This window comes from Numenius arquata, chromosome 2, assembly GCF_964106895.1.
Source record: "Numenius arquata chromosome 2, bNumArq3.hap1.1, whole genome shotgun sequence".
Taxonomy (NCBI): domain Eukaryota; kingdom Metazoa; phylum Chordata; class Aves; order Charadriiformes; family Scolopacidae; genus Numenius; species Numenius arquata.
Genome location: NC_133577.1, coordinates 75,887,856 through 75,902,613, shown reverse-complemented (window position 1 = coordinate 75,902,613; position 14,758 = coordinate 75,887,856). Strand labels below are relative to the sequence as shown.

General features: G+C 55.0%; 2 protein-coding genes across 2 annotated transcripts; one reads left to right on the top strand and one right to left on the bottom strand.

The window, feature by feature from the left end:
• Positions 1 to 3,434: 3,434 nt before the first annotated feature.
• Positions 3,435 to 7,977, top strand: LGALS2 (galectin 2). The gene is made up of 4 exons (XM_074144214.1): positions 3,435 to 3,476; positions 6,204 to 6,286; positions 6,578 to 6,737; positions 7,831 to 7,977. The coding sequence occupies exons 1-4, from the start codon at positions 3,435 to 3,437 to the stop codon at positions 7,975 to 7,977; spliced, it is 432 nt and encodes a 143-aa protein (XP_074000315.1).
• A 1,346-nt stretch (positions 7,978 to 9,323) lies between these two features.
• Positions 9,324 to 13,695, bottom strand: CDC42EP1 (CDC42 effector protein 1). The gene is made up of 2 exons (XM_074169124.1): positions 12,807 to 13,695; positions 9,324 to 11,797 (listed from the first exon to the last, which is right to left on the bottom strand). The coding sequence occupies exons 1-2, from the start codon at positions 13,246 to 13,248 to the stop codon at positions 11,004 to 11,006; spliced, it is 1,236 nt and encodes a 411-aa protein (XP_074025225.1). The 5' UTR covers positions 13,249 to 13,695; the 3' UTR covers positions 9,324 to 11,003.
• Between the last annotated feature and the right edge of the window lie 1,063 nt (positions 13,696 to 14,758).

Here is a 14,758-nt window from a genome sequence, read left to right as displayed (position 1 = left end):
CAAGGGCTAATTTTTTTCAGAGGCACTGAATGCCTCAGTACCTCCTACTGATAGTAGATGGTGTGATGAGAGATCAGCGTCTCTGATACTCAAGCTGCATTAGCCCAGGGGAGACCAGCTTCCTTTGAGCTTCTAGGACAGGTTTGTAAAGCTGGATTTTTTATTTATTTTTTGTTTTTTAGAATCTATCCATGGGATCTTTAAGATAAGAATCTAAACAAGAAGAGGGTTTTTTGGATGTGAACTTGGGTATCTGTGCCTCAGTTTCCCCATGTGCAAGAGGAGGGGGATGCCATCTTCCTTAATGATAAGATAAAGCTGTTGGAGATCTTAATCTTTTGGTGCAAGATGCAAGTGGAGCATAAGGCCTCATGAAGCTGATCCTTTGTGCAGAGCTCTTTGGAAGATCCTTTTCTCATTAAGCTAATAATATCTCATCCAGAAAGTCTGGGTAAAGCTGGGAGATCCCAAAAGTCCAGGAGGGGGGAAGCCATGAGTCTTCCATGCATCTTCCCTTTGCCAGTAGGGTAGCTTTCAACACAATGCATTTCTATCTCCAGGCATGTTTTTGAAAGCTGTTCCGACAACCCACATTGCTGGCATGCCCCCATGAGGGAAAGAATTAGAGAAATGAAGGGTGGAAGTGGAACTAGGTGGCATGTAATCAGTCCTCTGACCTCTCTTCCCCACCCTCTGCCTGTTCGATTCATTCTCCTGCCCCTCAGGCAAGCTGGGGACCCGTAAGATGTGATTCATTTGGCTGCTTGGGTTGCTGAAATGGCCCTGATGCCTCATGAGCCAGCTTCCTTGCACGTGAACTACCTTCCTCCCTTCTCTGTGCACAATTTGTACCACGCAAAATTGTTGCCACAGACTTCAGAGCTGCTCAAGAGAGATGATCCCTGCAAAGGTATAAGGACATAACTTGGCCCTGGGAATGGAAATCATCCATTACAACACATTTGAGCTTTCCATGGAGATGGCCGATGCCAGTCACTGTGGCACCACTGCCTGTAGGGAGAGAGATGGAATCTGAGGCTACACTCCTTCCCTGTGCTCTTGATCTGCTACACTGCTTGGTGGAGGTTCCCTCCTGCCCTGCTGCCCCTAGCCCTGAAGAAAGGTGGTTTTTTTGCACAATGTAGCTCTTCAGCTAGCTTTTCCCTTGCTCCTTCTTATTCCCCACATCCTAAGGAAGAGAAATCACACCCTACAGGTGAAAGGGGGTGATGCTAGTGGAGAGCCTATTAGAGGATGATGGCCTCTAATCCCTTGTCCCCAGGATCAGAGCATTGATGCTACTTCTATACTTCCTATAGGGGCTCCGGATGACACACTGTCAGCGAGCTGGGGCATGAAGGGTGGCAGGGGATTATACCTTCAGTCTTTGTTCCTTTCCATTTTAGTTGATCCAAATGCAGAGTCTTCAATGCGGTTCCTAGAGGAACCGTCCCACTCTGGTTAACCTCTTAGATAGGAGGTTTTAGTGCTCATGGGCACTAGGTTCCTTGTGTTCATCATTGCCTTGGCTTCTACATCTTCTGGACAATCCTTTCCTGTACACACCCTGCACATCCACAGACCTGCTTATCCAGTCTCCTGCTTACCTCAGTCTTTGGCTGAGGTAAGTACATTTTGTTCTCTCGGTCCTCCTCCATTAGGAAGCTGGCTGGCTTTCAGAGCTTAGGGATCAGTTGGGTGAAGGTTGCAGCATTATCTGCTGAGGGGCAAACCAACTCCTCTTGACTAAAAGGGAAACCAATCCCATCAAACCTATCTGGGAATTTTTGTGACTGCCAGGTGGAGGACTGAGTAGCTCCATCAGGAGGTGATGGAAGCCTCTTCTTGGTCCTGTCCTGAGCCCTGACCTCTGAAGATCCAGGGCTCAGCTTCCTGCAACCCACCCCACAGCCCTCTAAGGCAGGGGGCATTCCCTCCTTGGCTTCATAGAAGGGGGAAGCCAAGGAAGAAACGTGGCTTAATTGCAACTGCCAGGAGGAACCGCAATCAGGGCCCAGATGAGGTCAGAGAACACGGTTTAAATCAGGTCACCGCTCGATATTTATTGTGTGGAGTTTTTCTTTTTTCTTTACTCCCGCACTGAAATCCTTCCCCAGAGGCTATTCAAGGAAATAAATAGCCAGTGGAAAGGGACAATAGCTTGCTGTGGAGTACAAATTATATGAAGCAGTAGGAAATAATAGCAGAGTGAGCAGCTGTTACTCCAAGAAAGAATGCATGGTTGGTCTCTCCCGCTCCCTTTGCCTTGAGAGGATGCCGGTGCCTGATTCGCAGCACAGGCTCCCTGGTGCCTCCAGTGCAAAATGGGGCAGGCACCTTTCCCCCTCTGCAGCATCGTCCTCCACTTCTTTGGTGTCTAATTAGCGCCAAGCTGAAACCACAGCCTTCCGGGAGGGTGCTAAGGGGATCTCTCACCTCTTCTTGCAGGGCTTGGTTTGATGTGGGGGCAGCGGCACATGCATCCTCACACCCAATGTGGCCATCTTGCCTTCCCCTCTCTCTTTTTTCCCTTCCGGGCTGAGCGTCACATCTGGTGATGATCCGTGTCACTCCTGCAAGGGACTGTGCATAGCTCATGTCATCTAGAGAGGACGTGTTGGCTACCTTCTCCTCCAAGCCCCTTGGAGCCCTTCCTCAGAGCACCATTGGGAGGGATGGTGGGGATGGTTTTGGTGTGCTGGCGTGGATTTTGGGGGCTGCCCCTGCCACAAAAGGCCCTGAGAAACCTCTCACAGCTGGGGCGATTGGGCTACCTCGGCTGCGAAGTGGGGAAGCCCGTGGTTTTCCTCAGGGCTTCACACCTAGCTGGCTTATCTCCTGCCCGAGTAAGAAAACAAAATAAATACTGCTGCCAGCAATGGTGCTGCTGAGGATCTTGGCAGCCTTCTGGAGAGCATGGCATTCAGTCTGTTCTTAACAGCTGTGTGGGTGCCCTGTGGTAGAGATGGCAGCTCTAGGCTATTGTGCGTGAGGTGCTGCTGTCTGGAGCCACCTTGAGGGTCCTGAGATCCCATGGGTGGCCTGAGATCTCCCCGGGACTAGAGGGAAGGACAGGAAGGACTATTAAGCCCAAAACCTCTGTAAATGAAGCTGCCATGTTTCATGTGGAGGAAGCACTCTAGAGAAGACCTGCCCTAACACCTTTCTGGCTGAAAACCCACTTGGTTGCACTGGTCTCTTCTCTCCTTAAAATATGATTATTTTTTTGTTGTTGTTGTTTTACTCATGCAAAATTGCAGGCCTACCTCCTCCCCCTTGGAAGCTCAGCTTGCCCTCAGGGCATGTCCACCATCCTCTCACCAGTGAATGCTTGTTGGTCTCTGCTGTCCCAAGGCACCCTCTGGCAACACAGCAAAGCCTCCTCCAGTGCCAGTGGTGTGACCATAGGCGTCCCACACCAGTACAGGCCAAGGATGAGCATCTCTATGGGACCCCGGAAAGGCACTCCTTGGCAGGTACCCTATTGTAGGATCATCTCTCTGGGGGTGTAGGGTTCCTGGATCCCTTGCACTGGTGGCTGCCAGCTTCCACAACCATTGCTTATATTTTCCTCACTGCAAAGAGCCTCCACCTCCTTTGCAGATGCCCTTTAGCCGGATTTCCTCTTTCTTTGGGATTTATGTTCCCATCGTATCACTGTTTCCTCAGGCTTTCTGCTTTGCAGCATCTTCAGGGAAGTATCAACCTGCCCCCTTCACCCTCCCTTCATCATCCCAATTACCACCTCCAATTGCATTGGAAGATTTCAGCTCTTCTGGGGTCTGTAAAGTCTCAGACCCTTCCTATGTGGGGAGCACATCCCCCTGCATGAGAGAGGCCATCTGCACAGGGCTGGTGTCCGACCATGCGGAGGCTCTGCTCTGCAGACAAAGGAAGTCGCCAGCACTGGCAGAGTTGCTGCCTGGTTTCCCACTATTGTTCCCAGTGGCAAATAAAAGGGGGGTGAACGCCCCTGCTGAGCATTGTAGGAGGGGGGTTAATGTTATCTCGATATAATCTCACGGCCCCTCTCTGAGCAGCTCGTGCCTCTTTCCTGCCTCTCTTCCCTCCCTGCGTGTTCTCACATCCGCAGTACTTGTGGCTCCGCACATAACTCTCTGTGCGGCTGGTTCTCCCCGTCCCTCAGACACACGCTGCTCTCTCCCCTGGGCAGCCTCACGCTCTGCCGGTGGGATTGGTGGATAGATCCCGGAGAGAGTGATGTTTCTTTCTGCTCTGGTGGTCCTTCTGTCTCCCACGCTGGTCTGTATGGGAAGTGGAGTGAAGGCTCCTCTACATTACTGGCCCAGGACCTGGGTCTTGTCTCTGCCGTGATGTTCCTGTGTCACTTTGGCCAACCACGTAGAACAGGATTTTTCTGACCAAGTTTAGGGTCTGTTTTGGGATGTGATCTCTTGAGCACTAGAATTGTTTCTCCCACTGGCTTAACACAAGTTCAGGTAACTAACCCTGATGGTGGCTATGCAAACAGTGTCTTTGTCCTGCCCTTGTCCCTGCAAAGGGACAACGTGAGATACTGAAAGGAGAAACCTCTCCCAACCAGTGGGATGCTCCGGTATTTTGGGAGCAGGGATCTGAGCTCCCTCTCACTGGTAGGGCTGGAGGGGAGTAGGGTGGCGTGAAGGTGTGTGTGGGTGGGACACAGCAGCGTGATGGAAAACACACCCAGTACCAGAAACCGCCATCCCCAGGACCTGTTCCTGCTGGCTCCATGCTCAGCCCGGGGAGGTTTCACCAACAGCTTGTGTGACCTCAACAGCAAACAAATTTCCCCAGCCTTCTGGGCTTTATGACCCCCTGCTAATAGGAAACACCTCCAGGGAATGAGTCCTTATCAACATTTACCTCTGCTTGCTTCAGGGGGTTTTGGGGAAGGGCAGAGCCCACCTCTCAGCTGTCTGTGTAGCAGCAGGATGACTGCACTCAGCTGCTTTCTGCAGGGCTTGGGAGGGGGACTGGGGAACTTTTGGTCTCCTGAGCCTTGGCCTCCTCCTACCTCTCACTTTCCCACTGACTTCTAGCGTCTGGCAAAACACCACCAATTTGTTCAAACAAATCTGGGAGACTGTCTACTGACTTGTAGCTCTTACCTGGGAAGAAGACAGCAGGGGTGATGCTCCCCGATGAGGAGAACATTCTCGTGTCTCAGATTTAGGGAGGATGGGGCTATCAAACCTGCTGGGCGCAGCTTCTCAAGCTAAAAGGTTTGGGTCTCGATGAAGCTTGGATGGGAGGATGCAGAGAGCTCCCATGGATTGCTAGTGCAATCCCTGCAGCTGGGGCTGAATTTAGAGCCACAAGAAGGGAAGGAGCTGGGATTTTTTTTTTTGGCCAAGGTGTTACACACAGAAAAGACATAAACATGGTGTCACGCCTCTGTGTTCAGCTGGGAAGAAGCTTATCCTGTGTGGTGGCTGGAGTAGCTCCACTAAGGGCCATGTGTGGGGGTCCCTCCACAGAGAGCCCACTGAGGAGGCTGTGAATTGGTTAAATCACCTGAAGTCCCTAATGAGAGGAAGTATACATAGGGAAGCTGTTTCTCTGGATCAAAGTCTCCTGGCTTAATAGCACTGTGTGGGGCCTTGGGGAGGTGGAGGTGCTGTTAATGTGTAAGCCACAAGGAAGTCTAGGGATGTAACATCCTCTGCGTGAAGCATTTCTGAGCTAAACTGCTGGTACCTCCCTGCCTGGTTACTCTGTTCTCTGAGGAAGATGTCTGTAAGGGCTGCTACTCCTGTTCTCTGTCACCCAGGGTCCCCAGCTCAGCCAGGCTGAGCAAGGGACTGGCAAGCCACAGCCACCTCCGCTTTCACCACTGGCGTTTCTTGGGCTGCAGGCAATGCTGCCCACTGAACCCTGGGCTTTGTCCCTCTGCTTTAACCCTCTTTGTACTTCTGCTCTCTTTTCCTTCCGCTGAGGACAAGCCTGTTTCCATCTCCCCTCTCTCTCTGATGCCTTTTCTCACTTGCTGGCTTCACTAAGCCCGCTTTTCCCTCACTGAGTGAGAAGCCCATGCAAGACCTCCAGCACTGAGGGTTTTAGGCCATGAGAGGAACACCAGCTGAGAGAAGTAGATGTTCTCCTGGCTGAGGCACCTTGTCCAAGCAGCGCTGTCTCACTTGCAGTGGTGGGGGAGGAATGGCTGAAGGAGCCCCACAGACTATTTTTTCTCTCTGCCTTAGGAAAAATTTGAAATCGTCAACCTGGATATGAAGACTGGGGATGCCCTGAAGATCAAGGGCAAGATATCCGAAGATGCTGATGAGTAAGTACAAAGAAACTGCCTTGACTTGCCAAGACTGAAGGTGGGCTGCAGAGGGAGGTGGTTTTCCAAGGTTGCCAGGTACAAAAAGCTTAAATGCAGTTCAGTATTAGGGCAGCCCCTATGCCAGCACCATGCAAACGCTCCTGGTTGCCGAACAGAATGAGGAAATGGGAGGCATTAAGCACCTGCAATGCTGAAGGAGGAATTGAGTGCAGAGCCATGTGTTGGATCTCAGGTCTTCCAAGACCCTGTCCTGCCCGCACGACTCACCTTCTTCTTGTTCACCCACAGCTTCAGCATCAATCTTGGCTGCAGGTCCTCGGATCTGGCATTTCACTTCAATCCCCGCTTCAATGAGTCTGTCATTGTCTGCAACTCCAGGTGCTCCAATGCCTGGGAGGCAGAACATCGTGATAACCACTTCTGTTTCTCCAAGGGCTCCACTATCAAGGTGAGGGCTCTGTGCCAGCATGGGGTTGTGGGGGGTGTGTGTGGTGGGGGGAAGCACCTGGTTAGCAGATTCCTGTATGGGAATGGACTGTCCTTCCAGTCCCATCCAATGCTTCCTACTCCCTCCCAACAGCCCCTCATCCTCAGGATTTTTAGTCCTGATTGCCATTTCCACTCTTCCTTCAAAACCCCAACGCTTCCTCTGGGAACTTTGTGTGAGCCCTGTCTGTCTTGGGCTTTTTAAGTACTTCCTGCCCCCCGTACCTGCTCAGCCGGTGAGTACTCTGGAGACACATATGAAGGTAAAGGAGGTCTCCAAGAAGCAGGATCTTGCTGCTCTCTATCTGATTTCTCTCCCTAATTCCCTCCTATGCAAACACAGGTTTTAAGGCAATGCAGGGTTGGGAGCAGTGTCCAAGAACCTCTCCCTTAGCTCTTCTGTCCTCACTATTCCTGGATCCATGCTGCCAATCTGTCCTCCCTCTTCTCCTGCTAGGGATACTGTCCTAGTTGCTGTCTCACCCCATCTGATGTCCCAAGGTGTTAACAGGCCTGCATTTAGGAGTAGTCCTGTTCTTATTGCTGTGGAGAGGAACCTTGTTTCCTCAGTCATGGCTGGCTCTTGGGGAAGGAATGGCGAGGTGACGGCTTTGGGAAATGATCGCTTTAATTGTGATGATCAGCGATGCATTCTCATTGTGTCTGCTGATGTGTGTTTATCAGCAAAGCTCTTTTTTCCAGGTCCTGGTGAGCTGCTGAGGGCATTGGGGTGTCGGGTTTATTCTTCACTCTTCAGAGCAAATATAAGCCATGTGGCTTATAAAGACACACTTGGGTTTACCTGCTCTGAGTTTATAACCTGAGTAGTTGAGAGAGCCTCAGGAGAGGTCCTGTTCCCAGGTCATAGTCTAGATACTGGCTCAGACCCTTAATATCAACTGCTCATTTCCTGCATCACCCCCAACACCTTGCTTAAGACTGTTAGGACCAGGTCTAACCCTCACATATAACAGTCAGGCCTTTCACCTGGATGCTCACCTCCTAATCTCCTCCTTGCCCTCAATTCCTGCTGTTCCTCCCCTCTCTTCCCCCAGATCATCATTGAAATGCTGGCAGACAAATTCCGGGTGAAACTACAAGATGGGCATGAAGTGGAGTTCCCCAACCGGCATTGCTACGACAAGATCAGCTACATGAGTGTCAAGGGAGGCTTCAGGGTCACCTCCTTCAAGCTGGACTGATGGGCGTTGCTTTCTAGATCTAATAAAAACCCAAGCAGTGAGAGACTGCTTGCTCCAGCTGCTCTGGCTTCTGTGAGGTCTCTGGCTCTGTGGCTCTGTGCAAGGCACTTGTGAAGCCCAAGGTTTTTCCACCAACAGGAAAGGAGCCTTTGTTGGATGGAAATAGCTCCCTGATAACGCCAGGTGCTTTTCCAGGTCAGACCAGGATGTGGGGTTAAATGGATAGTATATAGGGCAATACAGGCAGCAGGTGGGGTTCAGGGGGAAGAGGACACTATGTGATTACTTGGGGAATGGTTGTGTAATCTCTTCACAATGCACCATTTCTTCCTGCGCCAGAGTTTTTGGGAGGGGAGGGAACAAAAGCATTGACGTGATTGAAGTGGCATATGGTGCCACAAAAGTGCACAATTAAATGTTAGGTTTGGGAACCTCGGGGCATGGGTTTGACAGGTTCCTCTTGGCTGCTCTTGCAGCCAGCAGGCAGGAGGAAGGGGTGCTTTGCCCTCCCACAGGAGCGGTACCAGGGGAAGGGGTGGCACGGGAAAGGAGCACAGGTGTGCCCCTGAGCCAGCATTCCTGCCATTGATAAGGAGTTGTCTCCTCCAACTTTCCCCCTTATCTCACCTCACTTATCTGCTGGCACATTCCAGCCGGGTTACCCATTACTCCAACATTTCCACACCAAACCCTACCCAGCGAAAGTGAGGCAGGGCAAGGCAGTGGGAAGGGAGGACAGATTTGGGCTGGGTTACGTGGCTCAGCACCTCCCAGTCTGTGTCCCTTGCACGGGACTACAGGCAATTAGTGCTGATTATCTGATGCCGCAGCTCTAATAAAAAAGTGTCTCGCCAGCCTTAAGTGAGACCAAAGTGTGACAGGAAACATTGGGGCGTTTCAGGCTGGGTGGGAGGAGAGCGGAGTAGAAGAGTATCTTATGGAGAGCCCGGTCCAAGGCAAGGTGGCAGTGCCCTTGCCCTTCCTCTCCTCTTCCTCACTGCCCACCCTGCAGGGCTCACTGCTGATGTCTGATGGGGCTGGGGGGGGGCTGTAGCCCAGGCAGCTTTGCTCGTCTGAATCAGGCTGCAAATGAATTGTTGCCGAGCTGGAGAGGAAGCTTTGCACTCTCCTCCTGCGTGCTCTGCGGGGCTGGGTGGATAGGAGGTTGTTTTGCGTGTTAGCCACGGTGAGCGGCAAAGTACCAGGCTAGTTAATCCAGGGATCCCAGAGCTGCTGGAAAATCCTGCTGAGAGTGGAGAGGATGGGATTTTGTGGCTGGAGCACTGGCAGACATAGCAAAGAAGACACTTAGGTTGCTGTAGCAGAGGGGAGGCACCAGAGAAGTTAGTATCAAAACTGCTTTAATAAGGACAATAAGTGCGTGGGATACAGAGTGGAGGCAGAAAGGATATTCCACGGATGTGGGTCTTTGGTCTGGAGCTTGTGTTATGCTCTGGGAAGCAGAGGGTGGGGGGAAGCTCGTCCTGAGAGCCAGGGTCCCCACCCCAGAGGGTGCAGGGGTGATAAGGCTGACCCTGCTGGGTGCCAGTGGCCAGAGCTGGGGACTCCTAGAAGCTGCTGCCTGCCCTGGCTTGCTGCTGCTGGCCGGCATGAGGCAGCCGCCTAGGGAGGCTGGGGGAGATGGGCTTGCCCATAACATCGATGGCCTGACTGCGAGCGGCACTCCCACGTACAACACGCGTGCACGCCAGAGCCTCTTTATTCTGCTCTGAAGAGCTCCTTGCCAGAAGCAGTCGGGCAGGCGGCGGGTGAGCTGCGTGGGAGCGGAGCCCCGCGGCCACGGCCCAGCATCTCCCCCTGCCGCACACCCCCTCCTATCCTGGAGAACAAGAGGGGTCCTGTGAGGGTCCCTCCAGTGACCTCAGCCCCCGAGCATCTTGGCTCGACGGCGTGGCACAAAGACGCTTCTGTGAGGGCCGGTTTGCACGCAGGGCAGCGTGGGGGGCAGCTCGTTCCAGGGCGGCCATGTCGCCCAGGGCTGCTTGGCGAGGGATATTAGCCATCTTCCATGCATACTGCTGGGAAGAGGCATGCTGGAAAGAGGGGGGTGTGTGTGGGAAATGGGGAGAAGGGGCTAGGAGGCAGATGAGGTGGCACAGGCCGAGTGACGGCAGAGTGGGAGACTCCTTGTTCTGAGGCAGGGGGAACGGAAGGAATTTTTAAGGCCCAAAATGCAGAATTTGATGACTTGACGACCTCGCCTCTGCCTCCAGCCAGCCAAGAAGTTTCTCCCCTCCCTACTGTGAGGAGGCGGGGGTCAGAAAAGCAGCGGTCCTAAGTGACACTCAGTGGCAGGAGGCAAGTAGAAAGAACCCTGCGACTACCTCTGTGCATGCTCTCATCTCCTGAACTCTGAGTTCATGGCTTTTTTGGGGGGGAGGAAAAAAGAGAAAGCTCAGCTCTGTGGGGTTTGCCTACCCCTTGAGCCCTCAGCTGACCTCCCCAGGTAGATAGATGTGCCATATGGGAGGGTCTCGCACCACCTCGAGCTGGGGAGATCCCCCCATCTGTTATGTGCCAGAGCTATTGGTGGGAATATCTCCAGGAGGGCACCTGTGCCAGCACAGAGGGTGGCTGGGGGCTTCGATTGGAGGACGGGGCACGTCCCCTGTCCTGCTGGCAGCGCCAGGCTGAGGGACGGGAGAGAGGGTACCAGAGGGAATGGGATGGGGTAGGAAGGGGTTTGGGGTTTCTTTGGCACATGGGAATGTCCCTTTGGTGTCTAATGGCAGTGAGGCCAGGGAAGGGCCATGATGCCCAGTGCTGTGATGCATGGTCCTCACTGTCCCCCCACAGCAGCCTGGCCCAGGCCCAGGGAGCCCCCCAGGAGACAGGCTCTCCTCCTGCCCCCCAGTGCCCACCAGTGTCCCCAGCTTGGCAAGGAGGTTGCCCACTGGGTCCACTGGTGATGCTGGCACCTGAGGGTGGGAGATGGGGAGGAGGGCGAAGACCCTGGCACTGGTGCCTCTGGCAGGGGCGGGGTACATGATGATAGGGATGGCTGTTCACACCTTGACTTCATCGTCTTCCTCATCGTCGGCATACTCGAAGGAATTGCTGCGCCCACCCCGGGCACCAGCATACCCCTCCTGCAGGGTGGAGAGCTTGGCCTCCTCCTCTTCCTCCTCTCCTTGGTTCCAGGTGGCCTCAGGGGACTGTCTCTCCCCTGTCACTTGTGACCGCCAGGAGCTGCTGCTGGGGCTCTCCCACAGGGTCTGCGTCTGGGCCTGCCAGGGACTCTTGCCCTTCTCCGAGCTCCTCGGGGTACTGGTCCCACCATAATGGCGGGCCAGCACCTGGGCCGCCCGGTCAAACTCTCCTGCCTCGATGGTGCAGTCGTTCCAGTGCCCTTGCCATGGGGTCCCTCTAGGCGCTGCCCCTGGCCCCGAAGCCCAGGCAGAGTCCTCTCCAGTGCCCTCAATGGCATGTGCATCTCCATTGGCATGGATGGACAGTCCCGGCAGCGAGCTGGCCCCTGACAGGCTGCTCTGCCCAGAGCGGTCCCAGAAGCTGGATGTTGCCTTGTCCTCTCCGTGGGATGCAGCTGATGCTGGAGGGACTCCATCCTTGGTCCCCTCACTGCACAGGAGGTCTGAGCCATCCTCCCCTGTCTCGTTTCCATTGGTTTCAGAGAAGCTCATCACCTGGAGGAGCTCGCTCATCAGGGAGGGCCCCAAGTCCAGGCGGAAGGAGAGCAGGGAGTCCGAGCGTGTCAGCTCATCTTCCATGGGGAAGGTGCTCTCTTGGGCCTTTTCCAAGCGGGTGACACGAGGGATGGTGCAAAACCCAGACTCCAGCCCTGTGAGGCAGAAGAGATGGCTGGTGAGGCGGGGGACACGGGAGGAAGCCTGCCTTACATCTGCAAGGGACAAGGGACACTGCCACTGAAGTGGGGCACGTCACCTGCCTATTGGTGGCACTGACCTCTAAAGGACAGGCAAGTGTCTGTGTAGACATCTCCAAAGCCCAGAGTTGCAGCAGGGTGTCTCGAGGTGGGCTCTGAGCTTGGTAAGATGCTGGTGTGGGCTGAGTCAGGCAGGTGGGACCAGGAGATGGCAGCATTGCCTCAGCCTGCCTTCCCCTCTGAGGCCAGCCACTTCCCCCGATTGCTGCAGGCTGCCCAGATCCCCCCACGGAGACCCTCTGCTCCAGACCTCCCTGGGCAAAAGCTGAGCCACAGCCCAGTTCTGTGAAGCTGGAGAAGAGCCGTCCCATCCTTCCCACAACCCTTCCCCAAAGGTCCCTCTGAGATCCTGGCAGGGAGGGATGTGGGCAGAATGAGGAAGGGTGGGAGGATGGAGTCCCTTGAGGACCACATGGAGATGGTAGGGTTGCCACAGCTAGGGACAAGATTGGGGCATCTGCATGGAGGTGGCAAAGACCATGCCATGGGTCCTCTTGAGCTTGCTACCTCAACATGGGTGTTGTCCCACTGTCCCAGCACCCTCTTGGCTTCCTTGGGGAAGCTACTCATGGGAAGGCATCGGGCTGGGGGGAGTTGGGGGGCACCCTCTTACAACTGCTCCACAGAGGCTGCCAGCTGTGTAGGGCTATGGGGGAAGGAGAAGAGGAGAAACCATCCCTGCCCCACTTTGGGGGGGTATCCTGGGAGGAGAAGGACAAGGGAAGGAGGAAGGACAGCAGTTAAAAGCAAGGTTAGGGTTATCTCCTCACAGGGACTCTTAAATGTCCTGATTCCACTGAGAGCCTAAAGCCCCTCAGGGGGGAAACTGAGGCACAGAGTGATGGAGAAAGGCTGCAGAGGATGTGCTGTGCCTGTGCCAGCTCCTGCCCCATGCTTCACTCACCATAGGCCTGGTGTGTTTTGGAGAAGCTGTTGGAGGCACTTTTGAAGGAGAACTTGCTGGTCAAGCCCCGGCCACTGCTGCCATCATACATCCCCTCATTGAGCTGGGGCAGTGAGATGGCGTTCTTGATGATGGGTGAGATGGCTGGGGGGGCAGGCGATGCCCCTGCTTGGCCCCCGCTGCCCCGGCTCCTCAGCGGCGTCCGGCGGACATGCCGCAGCGTCCGGGCGAAGAAGTTGTTGGCTTTGGCCGTGTCAGCCCCGCCGTGGTTGCTGAGGAAGGAGGTGTCCCCGAAGACGTCGCCCCCGCGCCCCACATGCATGGTGTGCCGAAAGTCCCCCAGCGGCGGGCTGATCATGTCTGGCGTCAGCTCCGACTTCAGCCGCCGCTTGCCATGGGAGCCTGACACCCAGCTGAGCACTGGCAGCTTCCCCAGGCTCATGTTGCACCCCTCACCTCACCCCTGTCCCTGAAAATGGCCCAAAAACCAGCCCTCACTGGGCTTCCAACACTGGGGTGACTTGTCACATCCCTGGTCTCCTCATCGCTCCTGCTCCAATGCTCTTGGAAGAATGGCTCACGTCACTGTGGCTTTCAGTGGGTGGCAGCGGTGCCTGACCCCCTGCTTCACTGGACTACGTTGTGCTCATGAAATTACCCGCAGTGGGTATGTCCTCAGTGGTGAGGATGGTGGCAGAGTGGAGGTGTCCCTGGGGAGGGTCTGGGGTCACTCCCAGTGCTGCTGCAGCTGCTGGAAGCTGCGTCTGGCCATGGGTTTAGGGGTTAATCCACTGTCTTCTGCTGCTGCTGGGTGAGTGGGAGCCAGCCACAGATGGGGCAAGGGGTGATGGGAGCTTGAGGTGGGTGCCTCGGTCCTTTCGCTGGCCACCTAAACAAGAAAGGAGGAATAGTGAAGCCCTTGGAGAGGATTTTCCCGACCATGCTGGCTGTACCCCAAGGACCGGCTGGGGAGGTTAAAGGCAGTGAACGAGCAACAGTGGGGAGGTTGCTACTGGCTGTCCCCCTTGCCTGACCATCTTCTTGGGGAGGAAGAAAAAGGATTTCCCCCTAAAACATGTGCTCTCCCTCAACCCTCTGACCTCCCTTGGCATGCCTCAGTTTCCCCTGCCTGCAAAGCAGCTTTTCCAGACCCATGCTCTCTCCCAGGCAGCACCTCCTCCCAGAGCGGTGCCCTGCCCAGCTGTCCGGGCTCCTGGGGCGAGAAACCTCTCCCTTCTTTTTGCTATTCAGATGAACCCTTGGGGAGAGGGTGAGGCCTGGGGACCACATGCTTCTCAGGGAGGAGGGGTGGCGGGGAGGGAAAATGCAATATTTATATATTGGTTTGTCTTCCCTTGGCTGGGTCCCCAGGCACTGAGCAGAAGCGTTGGAGCAGCAGGGAGATGGGGGTCTGGGGAAGGCAGCTGTTTGCAGGCAGGGGAAACTGAGGCAGGCCAAGGGAGGTGATGGCTCGAGGTTGGAGGAGAAGGCAGGATGGATCCCTGCACTCAAGTGTGTCCTGGAGGCACTGGGGGTCAGGTGGGGAGGCAGCGGCTGGGCATACAATGGCAGGGCAATGACCTCCCTTCAGTGGGGAGGACGCTGAGATCAGCAGATGCCCCACACTGGGGTGTGGGGCAAGAGGGAGATGGCAGGTTGGGGAAAGGAGCGGATTCAGAGCATGGGGCACCTCAGAGCATCAGTGGTCTGGGTGCTCACCTGGGGACGTGTCCCTCCCTGGGCTCAGTCCCTGCTCAGGAGTCAGGGGAATAGGATGGAGCTGGGTCTCTTCAGCAGGGCTGGGGCCGGAGGGCAGCATGCCAAGAGGCAACACAGAAGCCTCGCATCCCTTGCTCCTTGCATGCTGGGACCTCCATCTCTTTGTGGGTTTCCCCGCTGCTGCCTGCCTCCCTTGCCTGTCCCCAGGTCACCTTGGAGCAGGCAGGGAGTGC